Consider the following 17,931-nt stretch of genomic DNA (forward strand, 5'->3'; position numbering starts at 1 on the left):
GGGAAAGCTTTAAAAGCTCTTAATGTTTTGTTTTATAATTGTAAAAAGTTTGATCTCAAACCTAAAATATTATGTCAATTATTTGATGCTTTCATTGGGTCTATTTTAGGTCTGAACTTTGGGGATACATGAAATCTAAAGAATTGGAAATAATCCACTTAAAATTTTATAAACGTTTGCTTAATGTCAGCGCAAATACATGTTCTGCTGCAGTTTATGGTGAGTTGGGGCGTTATCCGCTGTATGAGACTCGTTACGTTAGAATTGTCAAGTTTTGGTGTAAGTTGAAAAACACTGATAATATTGTTTTAAAAACTATGTATGAAGATGGTTTATTGGATTGTAATAAAGGACAACGCAATTGGGTTTCAAATGTTAAAGAACTACTCTGTCATTATGGTTTTGCTGAAATTTTTAATGAACATTGCGTTGATGCAAAAGTGTTCCCTATCATTTTACGCAGAGTTATAGACACTTTTATACAAGAATGGACAGCTACGTTAGAACTTAGCCCAGTTTTGTTTAATTACAAGAATTTTAAGCTTAATTATGGTTATGAAAGTTATCTTGATATTCTGCCTCGTAAATATAGATATTATTTTTGTAGATTTAGATTATCTGTACATCCTTTAAGAATACAGACTGGGAGATACAATAGGAATAATACACATAGTGATCAACAATATTGTTTATGTTGCAATACATTTGACATAGAAGATGAATACCATTTTATATGTGCATGCCCTTGTTTTAATAGTCTTCGAATGCATTATCTTAAAAAAATGTTATTATGTTAGACCCACTGTGTTTAAATTTATAGATCTTCTTTCAACGCAAAATAAAAGTATTTTAATTAAGTTATCTAAATATATCCATGAATCTTTATCGTTGAGAAACGCAATCATTAACTCTTAACAACACTGATTTGTAATTATCATCTTGCATAAAGTTTGTCCTCTTAAATAATGTTTATTTATTTAAGAATGTTTACAATTTGTATGTTTTCGTATGTCATGTGACTATGTTAAATTAAATCTTTTGTTAAACAAGACGATGTACCTATGTATAAGTCTGTAAATAAAATTCTGTTCTGTTCTGTTCTGATATAATCATTTCCGAAACGAGATAACACAAAATAAACCCTTAAGCGTTACGGCGCATTAGAAACTTATGATAGTGTGAGAAATCTTCCTTTATTAAGAATTGACTATTCGATATTGTAGAAATTCTAACATCTTTAGCAAATTTACAATTACAGAAACAAATGTAATTAAAACACCAAACAATTAAAGAATAAAGATTTTCATTGATTTAATGTACATAATGTAATGACCAAACCTGCGAAAAAAATCGTATTTTGTTAACATCATATTTGTTAAAAATCTATACCATGAAATAGATATTGGCTTCCTTCCAGATAACACAATTACATCATTGACGTTTCTTGTTACATATATACATATACCATATATGTAGTAAAAGAAAAAAATAAATGATAAATTTAAAATAAAAATGAGTTGCGTTATATACCAGAATGGTAGTCTGTGGTCATCGAATGGTTTGGTAGGACATAAAAAAGATTCGCATGAAAATATAATGCCTGATGAAGAATCATTTGCATTGAAATTAATTCATCAATGTTTTTTAACTTTCAATCAGAATTTGTATTTGGTGTTGTAAACAATAACCCGTTCTAATGCAAATAAAACTAACTTTAATGTGTATTCTATTAAATGTTAAATGTCAACCGTAGTGATTTTAATTAAAACATTTTAATAGAATTACAAATGAAACGAAAACAATGTATCTTGGAATGTGTATGAATGTCATGAGAAACTAAACTGCATTAAGAAGAAAACTTTATAATGTCTGACAATTGTAACGTACTTTATGCATTTCTATTATACAGTGAAAACTAATCCTTCAAAACTCATATATAGCACATCTTTCATCATAAACATATTTTATGCGCATCTGTCTTTTTCCCAAATAACGGGGCCAAAATTAGAGATATTTCATTATTTTTAAAAAAGTTTACAAGAGATTGAAACAAATGACACATTTTTTTTTTTACAATTGTTTTATCAGGTGACTGACAGTATGGACAGTATAAATTTAAGAATGATTATTGATCGAATAATTGCTAAACAAGATAAAAATTTGTCCTCACATTACCTCAAAAGTTACCTCAAAAGTTATTTTGAAATTTCATGTTCAAACATTGTTCCCCAATAAGTTGAACTCTTGAAGTGTATCTATAATAGTTATATCAGAATTTTTTTTTATCATTTATTACACAAACAAAACAAATAGTAAGACAGCTTACAGGTCAGTTGTTTTGTCAGTTGACTGCCTCAGACAATTAGTAAATAGTTCAACAGATATCCATAGAATATTAACTTGCATTACAACGTTGACGGGCATTTAAACTATTACAACAGTGCTAATACATAAAAGACAGTCGTAAACCTTGGTCTGCGAGTCAAACAATTAGTAAAATAGGTATTCACAGAGCAATAAAACTTAGATATTAAGACGAAATTAATAGAGTTATAAACCTGAGGTCAGAATATTAACGGTTATAAAGGCGATGGACATTACAGTTGATTGAATATATTGAAATTAGAAATAAACTCTGGTCAAGTGTAAAAGAGGTGATGGACATTATGACAGCTTTTACATTTGATGGAATATATTGAAGTAAGTAATAAACTTTGGTCAAATAAAATGGACTGCGAGATACACAAAAAGTCTAATTGTTACATATAGAGATAGCAGTAAAATTAAATAACTTCAAACTTTAAAGGGTAATAAAACTTGGGGCAAAAGGAAATAAATACATTCAATTTGATAAAACATTAGAAAGAGTGAAATTAATATAGCAACGTTATACGTCACATCTACTTAGAAATACCGTTTTGGAATAGGAAACTTATATTAAACATGTTTAATAACATTGTAAAGGTAAAGCTTACTAGCGTAATGGGACTTCAAGCTTCCCTATCCAATATGCTATAATGCAGTTATAAGAAAATTAATATAAAAAGTTAAGGGACAAATACTGTAAAGTCCGTGGTTTTTTTGGGTTACGAGGGTTGTCCAAAAAATTCGTGCACTGCAGTTATTGTCGTGAGAGTTAATGATAGAAAAACATGAAATATATATCATTTGAAGGGGAGATCTGTCTCGAATAAGACAACAAAAGAAAAAAACGTGTAACCTGCATGTCGTGAAAAGAAATCGTCATACAGTTACCTTGGTAACGTAAAACCGGCGCACGACAAAGATTTGGGTTAGTTCATTACTTTGATGCATCACAGTATTCTTTTAACACTACATATAAACGTTAAAATTCAGGGAAAAGTGTGTGTACGTATTCCTTACGTCACTAGAAAATATGACGTCCTTTGCCCTATTGTAACGGTCGTAAACAAACATTTGTTCGTGGTCGTCAATACTGTAATTACTTGAAAATGTCAGTCGCTAAACGTCTGGAAATACGGACGATCATTAAAGTTTGTGCAATATTGGTAAAACCCCCAAAACAAATACCTAAAAAGAACTCAAAAGGAAGGGGGACATTTAATGTATAAGGTATTTTAAATGGCCCCAACGCCTTTTAGAAGGAGATCGTTAAGTTTATAAACGGTCAGACAGACTCCCCCCGAAAAGGGCCCGGGGGGAGGGGGCCAATATAGTTGGTCACTTTTTGGAATTTTACATTACGTTCATAAAAACAAAAACTAAAAATACTTGCAAATTTTCCCCCTCTAAAAATAAAAAAATTATAAAAAAAAAAAATGCCACTTTACAACAAAAAACAATAAAACAAGCCCGAAATTTTAAACAAACCCCAATTTTTTTGTTTTGCGCCCGGTATAACTTTATTTTAGGTAACTTAATGACCATTTTTTACCGACACCCCTTTTTACCGGTTTTTATTTTTGTTTTCTTATTTGAGAAGATTTCCTTTTCAATGATATAATTCATTTGTTTTTTTTCTCTCACGTTTTCAGTGACGAATTCTTTGGAAACCCCCTACAAACAAAAAAGCGACATAAATGTTTCCTCCTTGCTTTGTTGAAAATGTTTAATATCTATTTTAAATTTTAAAAAAAAAGTGCCCAAGTGGCCCAAAAATTTTAAAATCCCCTAACAAAAAATAAGCAATATTTTTGTTAAGGAATTAATAAAAAAATTTTTTTATTTGTTTGTGGATTTACCATAATTTCGATTAAAAACTGAAATTGATTTTTAAAATTTAAAAAGGACGTTTTTCCCTTTAAGTGTAAAATAAGTTTCATTTTTTGAGTTCTGATATCGTTTGTATATTTTGCTGTTTTACTAAATGAGTCTCTATGAGATGTTCTTATGCTTCAAGGCATGCATGATGTACCTGTAATCTTAAATACCGTAACGCTTAGTTAAAAAGCAAAAAAACTGATTTAATATTGAAAATCATCTTATTTCATTCATGTAAGTGTAATTTGCTTTGTGGGCAAATATTAAGAAATAACTATATGTAAGTTTAAAACTTACTACTTCGATCTAATTCTCATACATAACTTCTCAAATGACAACACATTGCGTTGACGATAATATTATGTGAAAAAATGTTTGAAATATCATAAGTATAACATAACGCAAGATATTGTTTTAAACAAACTTCAATTACTATCCTCGACAAGCTGTACAAATATTAACAAATGTATAGGTGAACAATGATTCAATTGTTAAAAATATTTATCATCTAACGATCGTTGGTAAAAATAGAACATAGATGATAGACGAGATAATAATTTCTATACCCCATCATAGCCATCATTACACGGTTGAGTAATTTTATATATCATAAAGAAATTGTTAGCAAAGGACTTATAACCGTATGTGTATTTTGATATCTCCAAGGTATCGGATATTTTACGAAAATCATCAAAAACGTTGTCAAAATAATTAATTGCGTTAATATGCAATTTGCTGATAAACATGACTGTATACTGTTAAGTGAATACGGACAATTTAATTATATATAACGTGAGTAGTTTATAATCATGTAAAATTATTTTAAGGATTATTTTCACAATGCTATTATTTTAGAGATTTTTATTAGAGCAATCGGTAAATAACCGGATTTCTTTCTAAAGTATAATTAAGGCAAAGTGAAGGGTTTATTTGTAGCAGGGATGTCAGTTGGGGGTGGGGTTATTACCATGTCGTAACAAGCGGTCAGCAAAACCTCATATTCATTGCAATATATAAGATAACTGAGAAAAAATTATTAAATCTTCATGTGATAGTAGTAAGATATACATCGTATTGTTGGACATTAAAGAATTATAAATTTACTGAAACCGCTAACATGTCCATGTTATTAAAAGGGTACTTCAGTACAGACGCCATTATTGAAATATACCAACATACTTACAACTTTGCACAGAGCACGTAAACATATGCAATTCCCTTGAGTGTTTTAACTATAAATGACATTTATTATATTGTATAACTTTAAGACACTGAAAAATAACAGAAAAAAAGGAATTTAAACATATAAATCATATAAAGCAAAACAGGAGGAAAAGTTTAAACTTTTTTCTCAAGGTTATTCAGAAATGTCATTACATATAAGTATTATTTTAATGCAATTTCTGTCACTTATTTTAACTAGAAAAGGTTTATTTTTGAAAAATTACATAATCTTGGGAACATATTACATAATTTTGGGAAAAAACTGCTGGATGATATTTAAAGTTATGTAACAAACATGGAACGAGGAAAAACAAATGTACAATAACTAGTATGCACAAGTCTCCGACATTAATATCAAAAATGAATAAGTGGCATAGGAAGTGCCGAAACTGAGATGATGTGTACACATTGTTCTAGTGATCAAAAGTTAAAAAATACTGTCATTTTTTTGTGAATAAAAAATTACTGATTTTGAACTATTGTGAAAAAAGATAAATATATTTATGGGATAATAAGTTTCAACTATTGACATTTTTAATTTATGGTGGATTAGTGTACATGTAAAACCATTAATAGCATACGTTTGTAAATGGTTAAAAACTGATGATGGCGATGATTATGATGATGAATCAGATTGCTTTATTTATACGTCATTTATATTTATTTTACAAATATATTAATAATATGTATTTGGATAAAAAAAACTGGACCCTCCATTCATCACCCACCTGTCTTAAGCAGCCAAAATGACTGCATTCCTTAGCTGGCTGCTTAAGACAGTTTTGACTGTAAATTTTGAATATACCGTTTCTTTTCTTGCATTTCATTTTATACCGCAGCTATAGGCAAGTTTGAAACTAGCCTTTCAAAATGTTTGATAACAAATTTGCAATCCGTAATAAAAGTGTTCCGTGGAAAAATGAAAATGCGATTATCGCCGTTTACTATTGACCGATTATTTGATAATTTAGAAATATCGCAGACAAATAGAAACATAAAGAAGGGACAAAAATCAATTAAACACATTGTTATAACGTCTGGATAAACCTTAACAAAAGGAAGGCAACCTTTATTTTGCTATCGTTGTTTTCTTTATTATAAAAAATGAGTCATTTAAATGATAAAAAACTGGAAATTGTTTCCATAGTTCCATTTCAGAAATGCTCTAGCGTTTCTTATTGCAATAACAGTTATATTATATGTTATTTGCAAATCACACATAGCGATTGTTTCATTGTACTCCAGGTTTATGTTATCTTAAGAATTAATGCCTTGTACAACATAAAATGGCTTGTTTAAAGTAAATACATGTATGATAACTTGCAATTAGACGATCTGTAGTTTTCCCTTACCAATTAAAGTTTTAAGTTTTAACATTATAGTTTTATTTATATGTTAATCTTACACATATTCATTTTCAAGTAATTAACGTTGTTTATCTTATGTGTTGAGGTGAATATGTCTACCTTGAGCTTTAATTAATAACAATAGGCAATATGAAACAAACGTGTCTAGTAAAGATGTCTGGTTCATATAAAGTGATAAGAAAGCGTTATTTTAATCTCTTACATTTTTATAAAGGATGGCAACATAGCACTTTAAATTCACGTATTTCTAAACACTATTTCAAATCCACTTTTTAACACCAGTGTGTTATTATGCTATTAACAAAATTTAATTAATTCACGCCTATATAAATCTATATAAATGTACCAGTAGATAAGAATTTATCGTATCAGATTCACTTCAAAAATTACCATAGCACCCGGACCTTGTGGTATTCATTTTATACCCATATTCAAAAAAAGATATTTATCATAAAGTGGTTTTAGTATTTATCTTTTGCATCACAACATATGCTTATTGTCATTTATCTGACGCACACCTACTGTATATATATAAAAGGTAGATTCCTTGGCGTTGGTCAGGTTAATATTTGATAAATTAGAGCTCATTTCAATGTCTAAGAGTGTAACTTTAAAGGCGGTCTATATGTCAGTGACATTCAAAGAACGATAGGCTGCTATTTCAGAAGTAATGTACATTATAATAGTTATTACTGCATGTACTGTTGAAGGAATTTATTTAATGTAGGAATAAAGTTTCGTGAAAGGAAGTAGACAGCGAGATATACTATATGTCTAATTAGTAAGTACAGAAAACAACCACATCAGATAAAATTTATAAAGTTAAAAATGTTATAACATAAGGATATGAATCTATCGATGAACCTTATGTCAGAGGAGAAATCAAAATTTAAGTTAAACTTCTAAGGTCCGTATATTGGAGTGGCGGCAGTGCCGAGTGGTTACTGCGTCGGACTAGTAATCTAATGATCGATAGCTGAATGGTTTCGAACCCAGTTAGAGCCAGATTGTTGTTTCTTTGAGCAAGAAATATTACATACATTGTTCGGTACTGGTTGGTTTCAGGAACGGATTCGAACGTGTATCTATAAGCGTATAGCTTCATACACAACCTAGCGAAAGTAAATTCTGTATAAATCAACAGTCTTTGTATAGGAAACTGATACGATCGTATTAAACCAATGCAAAGGAAAAGCGTGTTTGAAAATAAAAGAGAAGTGGTGAACTGCAATTCAAGTAATAGTATAAAGTATCTTAAAAAAGAGAAAGATAGAGAAAGAAAATAAAGACCCAACAAAATCAGTGCTTAGGTGTTTAACATTGTCAAGATCATGAAATTATGGTTTCATGTAGACAGGTAGTGTTGTGTTGAATTTTTGTTATCTATATTTAATAGTACATTTAGTGCTCAAAGTGGTCAACAATTACTTTCCAATTATCAATTTCCGTAATAAACATTAAACAAATATTAACCGACAGAAAAGTACAGACTTCCTTTATTTGTAAATGTAGCGATATTGACCATATAAACTGATTCATTTCAATAAATTTGTTTACAAGTTTGAAATTGGATGGTTTAACTTTTCAAGTTTTAGTATGTACCACTTACTTTAATTAATTTTAGCATGTTATAATATTTTTGATATACACTGTATGTTATTGTTATACTATAAACAATTCATTATGACATATTTTTATCATTCATGGTATGAAGTAGGTTATAGATCAATGTTGCCAACTTGACAGTTGTGTGAATTAATCCAAGTTCTTACTACCTGAAATAATGTTCAATATTATAGTTAAAGATTTTTAAGAAAAGTAATCATCTTTTTAAAAAAATAAGCGTTTATAACTGTACAAATTATTATGTAAGAGAATGTTAGTCTAAACAGTTGCTCAACGTTATTCATTACCACTTATCGAGCCGTATAATAGAATTTGATAACTCATTCCCGTTTGATAAATGATATTATCTACATCAAATTCACATCAATATTCTTACCTATGGTTAGCACAGTTTGAAACTTCTCAGGTTTGTTTCATGAATGCTAAAGTGGTAAGTAGCAAAAAGTTGCGATAATGAACTGTGTAGTGTTTAAAGATTATTTGATTTAATTGAACGTTGTTACAACAGTTGTTGTTCGCGACATTTTCAATCTGATAGATTTAGCCAGATCTTGCTGAGACGCTTTTCTTGTCACATATCTTCCAATTTATACTTTATATAAACAACTCAGATAAAGATAATTATGTATACACTTTCTTTTCTTTTGAATCTTTCTTTCATTTTGTTTCCTTTTTCCTTCTTTTTTCGTTTGGACAACGAAAATTCTTCACATAATTCTGATAAATAAACCATTATTATTTACTATTCGTAATTATTACTATTACTATGCGTAACTTTTCTTATTTTTCTTCTGTTACATTTTGACTTTGAAATGATTTGCAATACATTTGTTAGTAGTTTTTTGTTCATCATACTATTGAATTAAAACAGTCTAATTGCTAAGAGATGATCCAACTTCGAGATTCAATTTTCTAGACTTTTATTCTCTATCTTTTTAAATCACACCTGTTTGATAATTATCTACCATGACTATTTCAAAGCCGTAAACTATCTTTTGACTTCTTTTGTCCAATTAAAAATAGTTCTGTCATCAATTTGTAACTATTTGTCTACACTAATTGAGATTCATAACTTAATTTGTGTAAGCTTATAAGGAATTCGATCGTTACGCTGGCACACGCCTCATTACCACAAAAACACAATTTATCATGAATAATCATGACAAACCTTAAAATGTCAGTGAAGGATGAATCTTTTTGACATTCATGTACGCTAAGTGTTTAGTTACGAGTAAGTCCTAGATTTTGATCGCAAAACCCAATTTACAGTATCATTAGATTGCATATTATGTAACAAAGATTATGTTAAAATTATGAATGAAATTAAAAGTTTCAGGACAATTGCCCATGAGTGTACATCAGTCAAAACAGGATATTAAACAATACAAAACAAAATAGCTTCGTATGTTATTAGATTATTATGAAGATGATACAACTCTTGAACTATTTCCTGTATGTAATAGATCACTGCCGTTCCTCAAGAGTGAGAATTTCTATAGTTTGTTTGACACGTACTTACATATGAATGAACGAGCAATAAACATAGCAAAGTGCTCATATAGACATTGATAAAAAGGTATTTGTTATGGAGTATGTTTTGAATTTTCAAATTATATTAGGGTTAGATAGAGTAAGCATATATATGTGTTACACCTCTGCTTATAGTTAACAACTAAGACCTTTTCTGCCCATTGGTCTTACATCTACGAGAACTTGTGAAATATGCATACTACTCATCTTCCAAAAACTAAAGTGTTAAAAGCCATTACATGATACCCTGGGAAAAATATAAATTATTTATACTTCTACTAAAGTGACGTTAAAGCGATAAAGGAAGAAAAAATGTCTCCTAGTGTAATACTATTCATGTCTTAAATCACCGAAGAGCTAAACTGAAGTAGACTTATGAAAGTCTGTTGTGAGATAAAAGGTTCAGGCCATCGTTAAACAGAATAATATAATTACAACAAGACTTGATAAGTGTACGCTATTCTACTCAAATAATACGGCACATGTGACATTTGTTATAGAGAAATATCAGCAAACCTATCAGGGAAAGCCTTTGGCATGTTTGGCAATCAGAAAAAAACGGATGCTAAACTTATTTCTCCGCTAGATTTAGATAAATAAAACAAACATTTCTAGGAATTTTATATAGTGATTTTTCTAAACATATAGAAAACGATTGTTTGAAAGAAAACACATACTAGGAAGAAACAAGGTATTTCATAAAAATGTAACGCTTCCTCATTGTATTTCTAGCAGTAAGACATTGATGATGGTTTTTAAGATAAAAATCTTGAACTTAAATTGCAAATTTCAATACGCAGAATTATTGCTGTTAAATATTCTGATTTCTTTTTCTTGATAATGTTGGAATTTTTGTCATTTTAAATGGTTGAAAATGGACCTGAGGATCGCGAATGACCGCAAAGACATACAATTGATTGCTAGGGATATTTGAGACGTATCATATCATTGTTTTGCACAGAAACATTTTATTAAGAACTGTGGGCGAATACAATGTGTAGGAATGGACTTTGCTTGTAGAAAATTTCAATACTATCACGGTGAATGTTTTTAACGATACATGTATTTGTACAATCTTAAACAGTAATGTTATTTATATTTATCTTAAATTGGAATACTTTCTGATTTTAAATTGATTTTATGATTTTAATTCCAGAAAGAAGTGATTGGAGTTTAAACTTACTGTAGAAAAAGATTGACACCATATTACATATGGGAAAAAGTCTGTGATACATAAGAGACTGACATCTGATGTACATATAATCTACAAGGATTAACTGAGAACAAGCCACAATGTTCTCAGAACTAGCCTTGACGGGAGTTGCTATAGCGTTTTTGGCTTTTCTGTGGAAGAAATATTCAAGTAAGCTCCCACCAAACTTGCCACCTGGACCAACGCCAACGTCGCTTTTTGGAAATTTTAAGGTGAAACTTCTATATTAGCTTTAATTTTAATCATTTGCTTATTACTTATGTGTTTTACATGCAATATATTGCTTTTCAACACGGTAATAATCAGCAAAGCTGGTCCAATAGACGTATAATACTTCTTCAAAGGCCTATTAGACCTAAAAGGTATAGCTTGTATTTCGTGAAAGCCGTCTGTTTTTTTTAAGTGCCGTTACGGTTTACGAGCAGGAAGACATAGGCAAGATAACACAAAGCTAAACCAACTTTTGCTTTTTCTGTTCTTCGGCAATTAGTATAGTTATATACACGTTATTTCATATTCAGGGCTATTTTATATCAGTAATTAACTAACAACATGCTTTAAATCTATGATGTAACATTGTTTTAAACATGGGTTCAAGATAAATTTTATTCTTCTATTTTTTTTGAAAACTATTATACTAATTTTTTCATTACGGAAAATAATCACCAAATGTTTCGGCGTTGCAACAGAATATAAATTTATTAGCAGATTATTGTAAAACTTGGAAAATGAAAGTAAACACAACAAAAACAAAAGTAATGATATTTAGACGAGGTGGAACCATTCCTAGAAATCTTAAATTTTATTGCGACGATGAAGAAATTGAAATAGTTAGTAAGTTTACTTATTTAGGTATTGTTTTTACAAGTGGTGGATCTTTATCTACAGCACAAAGTACACTAGCTGGACAAGCTCAAAAAGCTATTTTTAAGTTAAACAAATATTTGTATAAATTCACATATATAACTCCTAAGCATAAATTTGATTTATTTGATAAATTAGTAGCTCCTATTCTAAATTATGGAAGTGAAGTGTGTGGTTTTGCTAAAAATTTGACAATAGAAAGGGTACATTTACAGTTTTGCAAGAAAGTACTTGGAGTGAAAAAGACCACACAAAATGATTTTATTTACGGTGAACTAGGTAGATTTAGTTTTAAGACAATACACTATTATAACATAATAAAATATTGGGTCAAAGTTGTACATACAGAAGAAAATAAATATGTGTCTTTGGTATATAATATGCTCAAAAATGATTTAGAAAATGCACCGAGTAAAGTAAATTGGTGCTCTTTAGTAAAAAACTTATTTTGTACACTTGGATTTTATGATGTATGGTTGCAACAAAATGTTGGTAATAGTAATTTATTTTTGTCATTAGCTAAACAAAGATTACACGATCAGTTCAAGCAGAATTGGCATGATAGATTAGAAAGTTCTAGTAGAGCATTGTTTTATCGAACTATTTCAAATTTTAGATTTCAACCTTACTTAGAACACTTTACAAATAGTAAATTTTGTCAATCTTTTGTTAGATTAAGAGTTTCGTCACATAGACTGCAAATAGAAGCAGGTCGTTGGTCAAGACCGGCGACTATACCAGTAAATGAAAGATTATGTAACTTTTGTAACGTCTTAGAAGACGAGTATCATTTTATTATTGAATGCAAGTTGTACGATGAACTTAGACATAAATATATATTATCAAAATATTGGCGACGGCCAAATATGTACAAATTTATAGAATTGATGAATAACGAAAACCAGATGATAGTAAGAATGCTTGGAACTTTCATATATACTGCTTTTAAAAAACGTAACGAAATATTATATGGTAATTGAAATAAGGTATATGTTATACAAATATTTATCTAGATTGTTAATCATGTAAAGTTTTAATTTATCGAATGCATTATCACTTTTGGTGCTGTATCTATATAATGGATATTAATGTGTATTGTGTTAAGTTGTCTTTCATATGTAGCACAATGGTCTTATAACACAGAAAAGTACATTGGTCATGTAGTTTATCTTAGTATTATGTTCACTCCAGTCAGTCGCCTTTATGTTTCGTTTCGTTAAAAGGTTGACTTTAAAACTGGAAAGAGGTAACATGAAATTTAGTTCGAAATATGTCACAATTGGTAAGGGTGAATAAGGTTGAAAAAACCTTCTCCAAAGTAAACTTTGTTTGCAAGATATATTGTTAAAATGAAATTATTGTTAAATATATAAACTGTTCGTCATAAAGTTTTGTATATGTATGCCTCATGGGCTTTTAAGCCTAATGGTTTTGATTGAAATAAACTTTGAAACTTTGAAACTTTATTAAAGTCATTTCGCAAACTTTATGTATTTCAAAGATTTGAATTCATTTGAGAGGACGACTGTTCTATATTTTATTTTGTTGATCTGTTTACTTTATATATCTCATTATACTATGTCATTTTATTTAATTATTATGTCAGCCTTTGTCAATGATAAGTATGAAAGTCTCTCAAAACAAAAATGTTGATCATAATGATTAGATGACATTATGACATAATATTTGGCGGAAACTATACTTAAGATGTTTGATAATTATGTCATTATTGCAAGTGACATATTACTACGCGCAATGATAATCTCTAAAACAAACAAGTACAAGTGGACATGTTATTATTAATGGAAAAAACAAACAATCAAGAAAAACACATCGCCTTATTTGATGTATTAAATTGATAAATAAAATTCTTATAACATATTTGTATGAGTAATGGACAATGTCAAAGCGACCTTGATGACATACAAACAGATTAAAACACCATCTGAAAATACGAAAAATCATTAAACATGTTGCAAAGCAGAATGAATAAATAGCGTACATGCCTGATTGGAGACTAATGAAAATATTAACCTTATATTTTTGTGTGGACAGGACTTAGACATAAATGGAGTGCACAAGAGTCTTCATGGCATTTTCGAGAAGTTTGGACCAGTTGTACACATCCGATTATTGCGGAGGAATATTGTTATATTAAACACATCAGAAGTGATGAGAAAAGCCTTCGATACAGCAAAATTTGAAGAATCGCTGAATGACAAAGCAAAAGGTAATTAGGTTTTGGACACAAGTTTACACTTTTTATTAATTTGGGACCATACGCAGCTTTTCATGGAATGGCACTACTTTGTCACCTGATAGGTTCCATGATAACCGCCATATGAACACATCTGTTTCTTAATTCAAAATTTTACTATTTCATGTTTAAATGTTGAATTCTGCTTAAGCCGGTTCTGAAGTGGGGGAGAGGTGGCGTGGAATGACAAAGCAAAATGTACAAGTTTTAACAACATGTCGTTTCATGACATAAGTTATATTGTATACGTGATCTATTTGACAATGGACAATATTATTTTAGTAATTCTAATATCAAAATAATTTTTAATTTAAACGAAATAATCATAACTATTTTACAATGTTACTGCAATAATCATACATGAAATATAATTTTATAAAACAAATCACTAAAGTAGTAAAATAAATTTATGAAACAATTGAATTTGATTTATTTGATAATCATACAATATTATATCTTAATATGATGTATCTTTTATGTTGGTGTTAATACAACATAAAGTCATAAGTTATTTAAATGGAGAGGTTTGTAAGCGTTTTATGATAACGTTGTTAAGTTGTTATCAAAATACAATTCATAAAGTATAGCATTGCTGTCTTGATAATATCTTAAAACGTCTGTTTTATTTTCTCAATTCATTTGGCAGTAATTAAAAAGCATGAAACTAGCAAAACAATCTTATCAAAATTAATATAGTTTTGGTAACCCTTTCCCATAATCTCTTGGTTCAAAGATTGTAATGAAGTGGCGTATACTTAACAAAGCAAAAAAACATGCCGAATCATAAGAAAGAGTGCTAGACAGTTTATTTTTAATCTCCCTCTCCTTTATATTAAACTCATCAAGACCTCTTAAATATTTTTCTATACACGATTGTTAGCTATGCATGCATCAGATTATATTTTGTTGCATCCAAACTATGATAATTCATTTTATCATTCGTAATGCATCAACTGTTTATGCTTTTTATCTTCGATAGAGTTTTCTTGCACATACTTTGTGTATTGTTAGGTTGGTCCATATAGCGATATCCATGAAATTTAAATAAAGTTAAATATAGTTACATGTATATTATTGGGTAAATAAATTATTATTATTCAACAATATGTTTTTCAGATGTGTGTCTGTTAAAACATTTTATAAAACATGTGTAGAACACATTTGTATATTAATATGTTTATAATACTTTTATATTACACAGGATTTTATGGTACATACCTGGTATATGGGCATGCTGATATATTGCTTGGTCCATACAACGAAAGAACGTTCAAGCTGAAAAGCGTCATGCACAAAGGGCTTATGCCCTCAATGTCTAGTGCTCAACTAAAAGCAGAGTTAGAGGAACTAATTGATGCTTTTAAAGATAAAGTTGGAAAGGATTTTTGTCCTAGAAGGAGCGTTGAATCAATAATTGCTAAAACCTTAACGATGTTGGTATGTAACTAAAATTTGTTCGAATTCTCTGAACAGTTTTCGTAGCGGGAACCAATGGATACTTATTGTTTTGAACATTTTAATCTGCTGTTTGGTTTTAAATACCTACTTCCTAACTGTTTATATTTTGTTCTGTGTAACATACGGGAGTAAGGTTGCTATGATATTGAATTTTACTCATTTAACAATTATATCATTTGCAATAATTCGTATGAGATATAAACGTCTGACGAAAATTTGTAAGCATACGGATGCATTTATTCCTAATCTTTATTTTTTTATTATTTCTTTTGTGTCCTTTAATAGTTTCCAAAACGTTACGTATTAACCATAAAGCCCGGCAACCTTTTGCTTCGTTTTACTTTTTGGCAATTTGTAACATTAAAACGAGTTAGTGCACTATATTGAAGTCAAAATCAGGTGATTAGTCTTTAATATTATTTGGATCCATAATTACAACAATATTTTACACATGTCTATCCTTTTTGAAAACGGAAATACGTAGCTATTCGTTGCTGTTTTAACACACAATTGCAATATGAATACAATGTGCAAAAAGAAAACAATAAACTCAAAATTCTTTAAACTTTACAAAAACATGAAACACAAAACAAAGTGTTAATTTGACTACTTTGAACGTTTAATTCGATATTCAGAGATAAAGATGTACTTGAACAATGCCCTTATACTTTGTTGTATATTGTGGAAAACATAAATTATGTTTCAAATTCAATGTTACAATACGTATTTATTTATTCCATGATTTTCAACATAAATACAAGTTTAAAATGCCAGGAATAAACGTTTTGTTAAATGTATCACAATATTATTACCAGAATATAGTTATGCAAAGGAATTCATGTAACTTATAATGTAATGTATCTACTCCTTTCCAGATTGCAGGTCAATGTGCCGATAATGATCAGAAAATTATTTCTGACTTTGTTTTTTGGTCAAACAAATTGCTAAATCCGAGAATTGAAAGCTTGCTAAAGAATTTGCCGTTTCTTCGTCACCTTCCCGGCGAACCAGGCACTATGTATACAACCGCCAAAAGGAAGAGAGATATCCTTCTTCAAAGATTTCTCACTGATTATCGTGTTAGTATATTCATAGAATATCTTCTCTGATTACCTTACAACACTGTATAGTCATCTCATGAAAGATTTGCTATTGAAATTGTTCTTACCAGTTTCCAAACTCATCGGCCATTAAGCTGAACCATCTGTTGCTTCCTGTGCGTTTTGCGTACGTCCGTACATTAACAGTTATTAAATATTTTGTACCTGTATGACACATACATTTTGTAATGTCACATTCAGAGTTATTACTCTGAATTGTAAACATTGTCCATAATTACAACCATATGAAATTCATGGTTTTCATTTTGGCAGAAGAAAAAGCTATATTCATTTCTGAAACTTAATGTGCATTAAAATGGGCACTCTGTATCATATACATATTGATAATGTGGATTCATTAAAAATGAATTAATAATAATAAAATACTCATATAAACTATATTTATTACGCGAAATTGTTCTTTATACAAAATTGTCAAATAAACCTACATAAAGCAATATTATTAGATGTTAAAAGATATACTGTGCTCAAATTTGATATCAGAAAATATTGCTATTTGCTACATAGTCTTTTTGTAAATATAAAAATTAACATGTTTTGACCACACAAAGTAGATATATCACGTATAAAACACAACACACTATAGGTGGTCACAATTTGAATATATAATATCGTTAAAAAAACTGGCAGTTTTTTTTAAGAAAAGACCATATTTACCTGTCCTGTAATAGGAAACGTAGCTTCCAAAACACAGTTTATTCATTTTTTTATATTCAAATTAGACATATTCAATAAGAATTTCAAAGATTTCAATTAAATTCTTTGATTAAAATATTTTACTCAAGAAAAGAGCAAAATATACAACTAAAATAATTCCGTTTGCAATATGATCAAATAAGATAATTATTCTAGGTAAAAAAATGAGACAAACGTTTTGGTATTGAAGAAGACATATATAATTCTTTCAAAGAGTATTTCGGACTGTATTATAAATGTAGTAACAAAATTAATCATACCTTCTAATTTTAGATGATTTTCCAGGAAGTATTTAAGTATTATTTTCATTATGTTCAATATCTCTAAGAAGCT

At 29.3% G+C, this 17,931-nt stretch overlaps 1 protein-coding gene across 7 annotated transcripts in view; it reads left to right on the forward strand.

The window, feature by feature from the left end:
• The window catches only part of LOC132746622 (uncharacterized), a 65,379-nt gene extending 48,174 nt beyond the window's left edge, over positions 1 to 17,205 (forward strand). For 3 of the 7 annotated variants that reach the window (XM_060735839.1, XM_060735835.1, XM_060735840.1), the window contains exons 2-5: positions 11,146 to 11,414; positions 14,122 to 14,296; positions 15,525 to 15,760; positions 16,657 to 17,205. In XM_060735839.1, coding sequence (XP_060591822.1) covers positions 11,283 to 11,414; positions 14,122 to 14,296; positions 15,525 to 15,760; positions 16,657 to 16,890 — 777 coding nt within the window. In that variant the 5' untranslated portion in view covers positions 11,146 to 11,282 and the 3' untranslated portion in view covers positions 16,891 to 17,205. Of the gene's footprint in view, positions 1 to 4,893; positions 5,035 to 7,357; positions 7,615 to 8,347; positions 8,428 to 11,145; positions 11,415 to 14,121; positions 14,297 to 15,524; positions 15,761 to 16,656 lie in introns of those variants that run through there. The other 4 variants (XM_060735838.1, XM_060735836.1, XM_060735837.1 and 1 more) reach the window with 4 other exon arrangements.
• Positions 17,206 to 17,931: the final 726 nt, after the last annotated feature.

This window comes from Ruditapes philippinarum, unplaced genomic scaffold (genome assembly GCF_026571515.1).
Source record: "Ruditapes philippinarum isolate M1 unplaced genomic scaffold, ASM2657151v2 ctg1759_1_1_1_1, whole genome shotgun sequence".
NCBI classification, from domain to species: domain Eukaryota; kingdom Metazoa; phylum Mollusca; class Bivalvia; order Venerida; family Veneridae; genus Ruditapes; species Ruditapes philippinarum.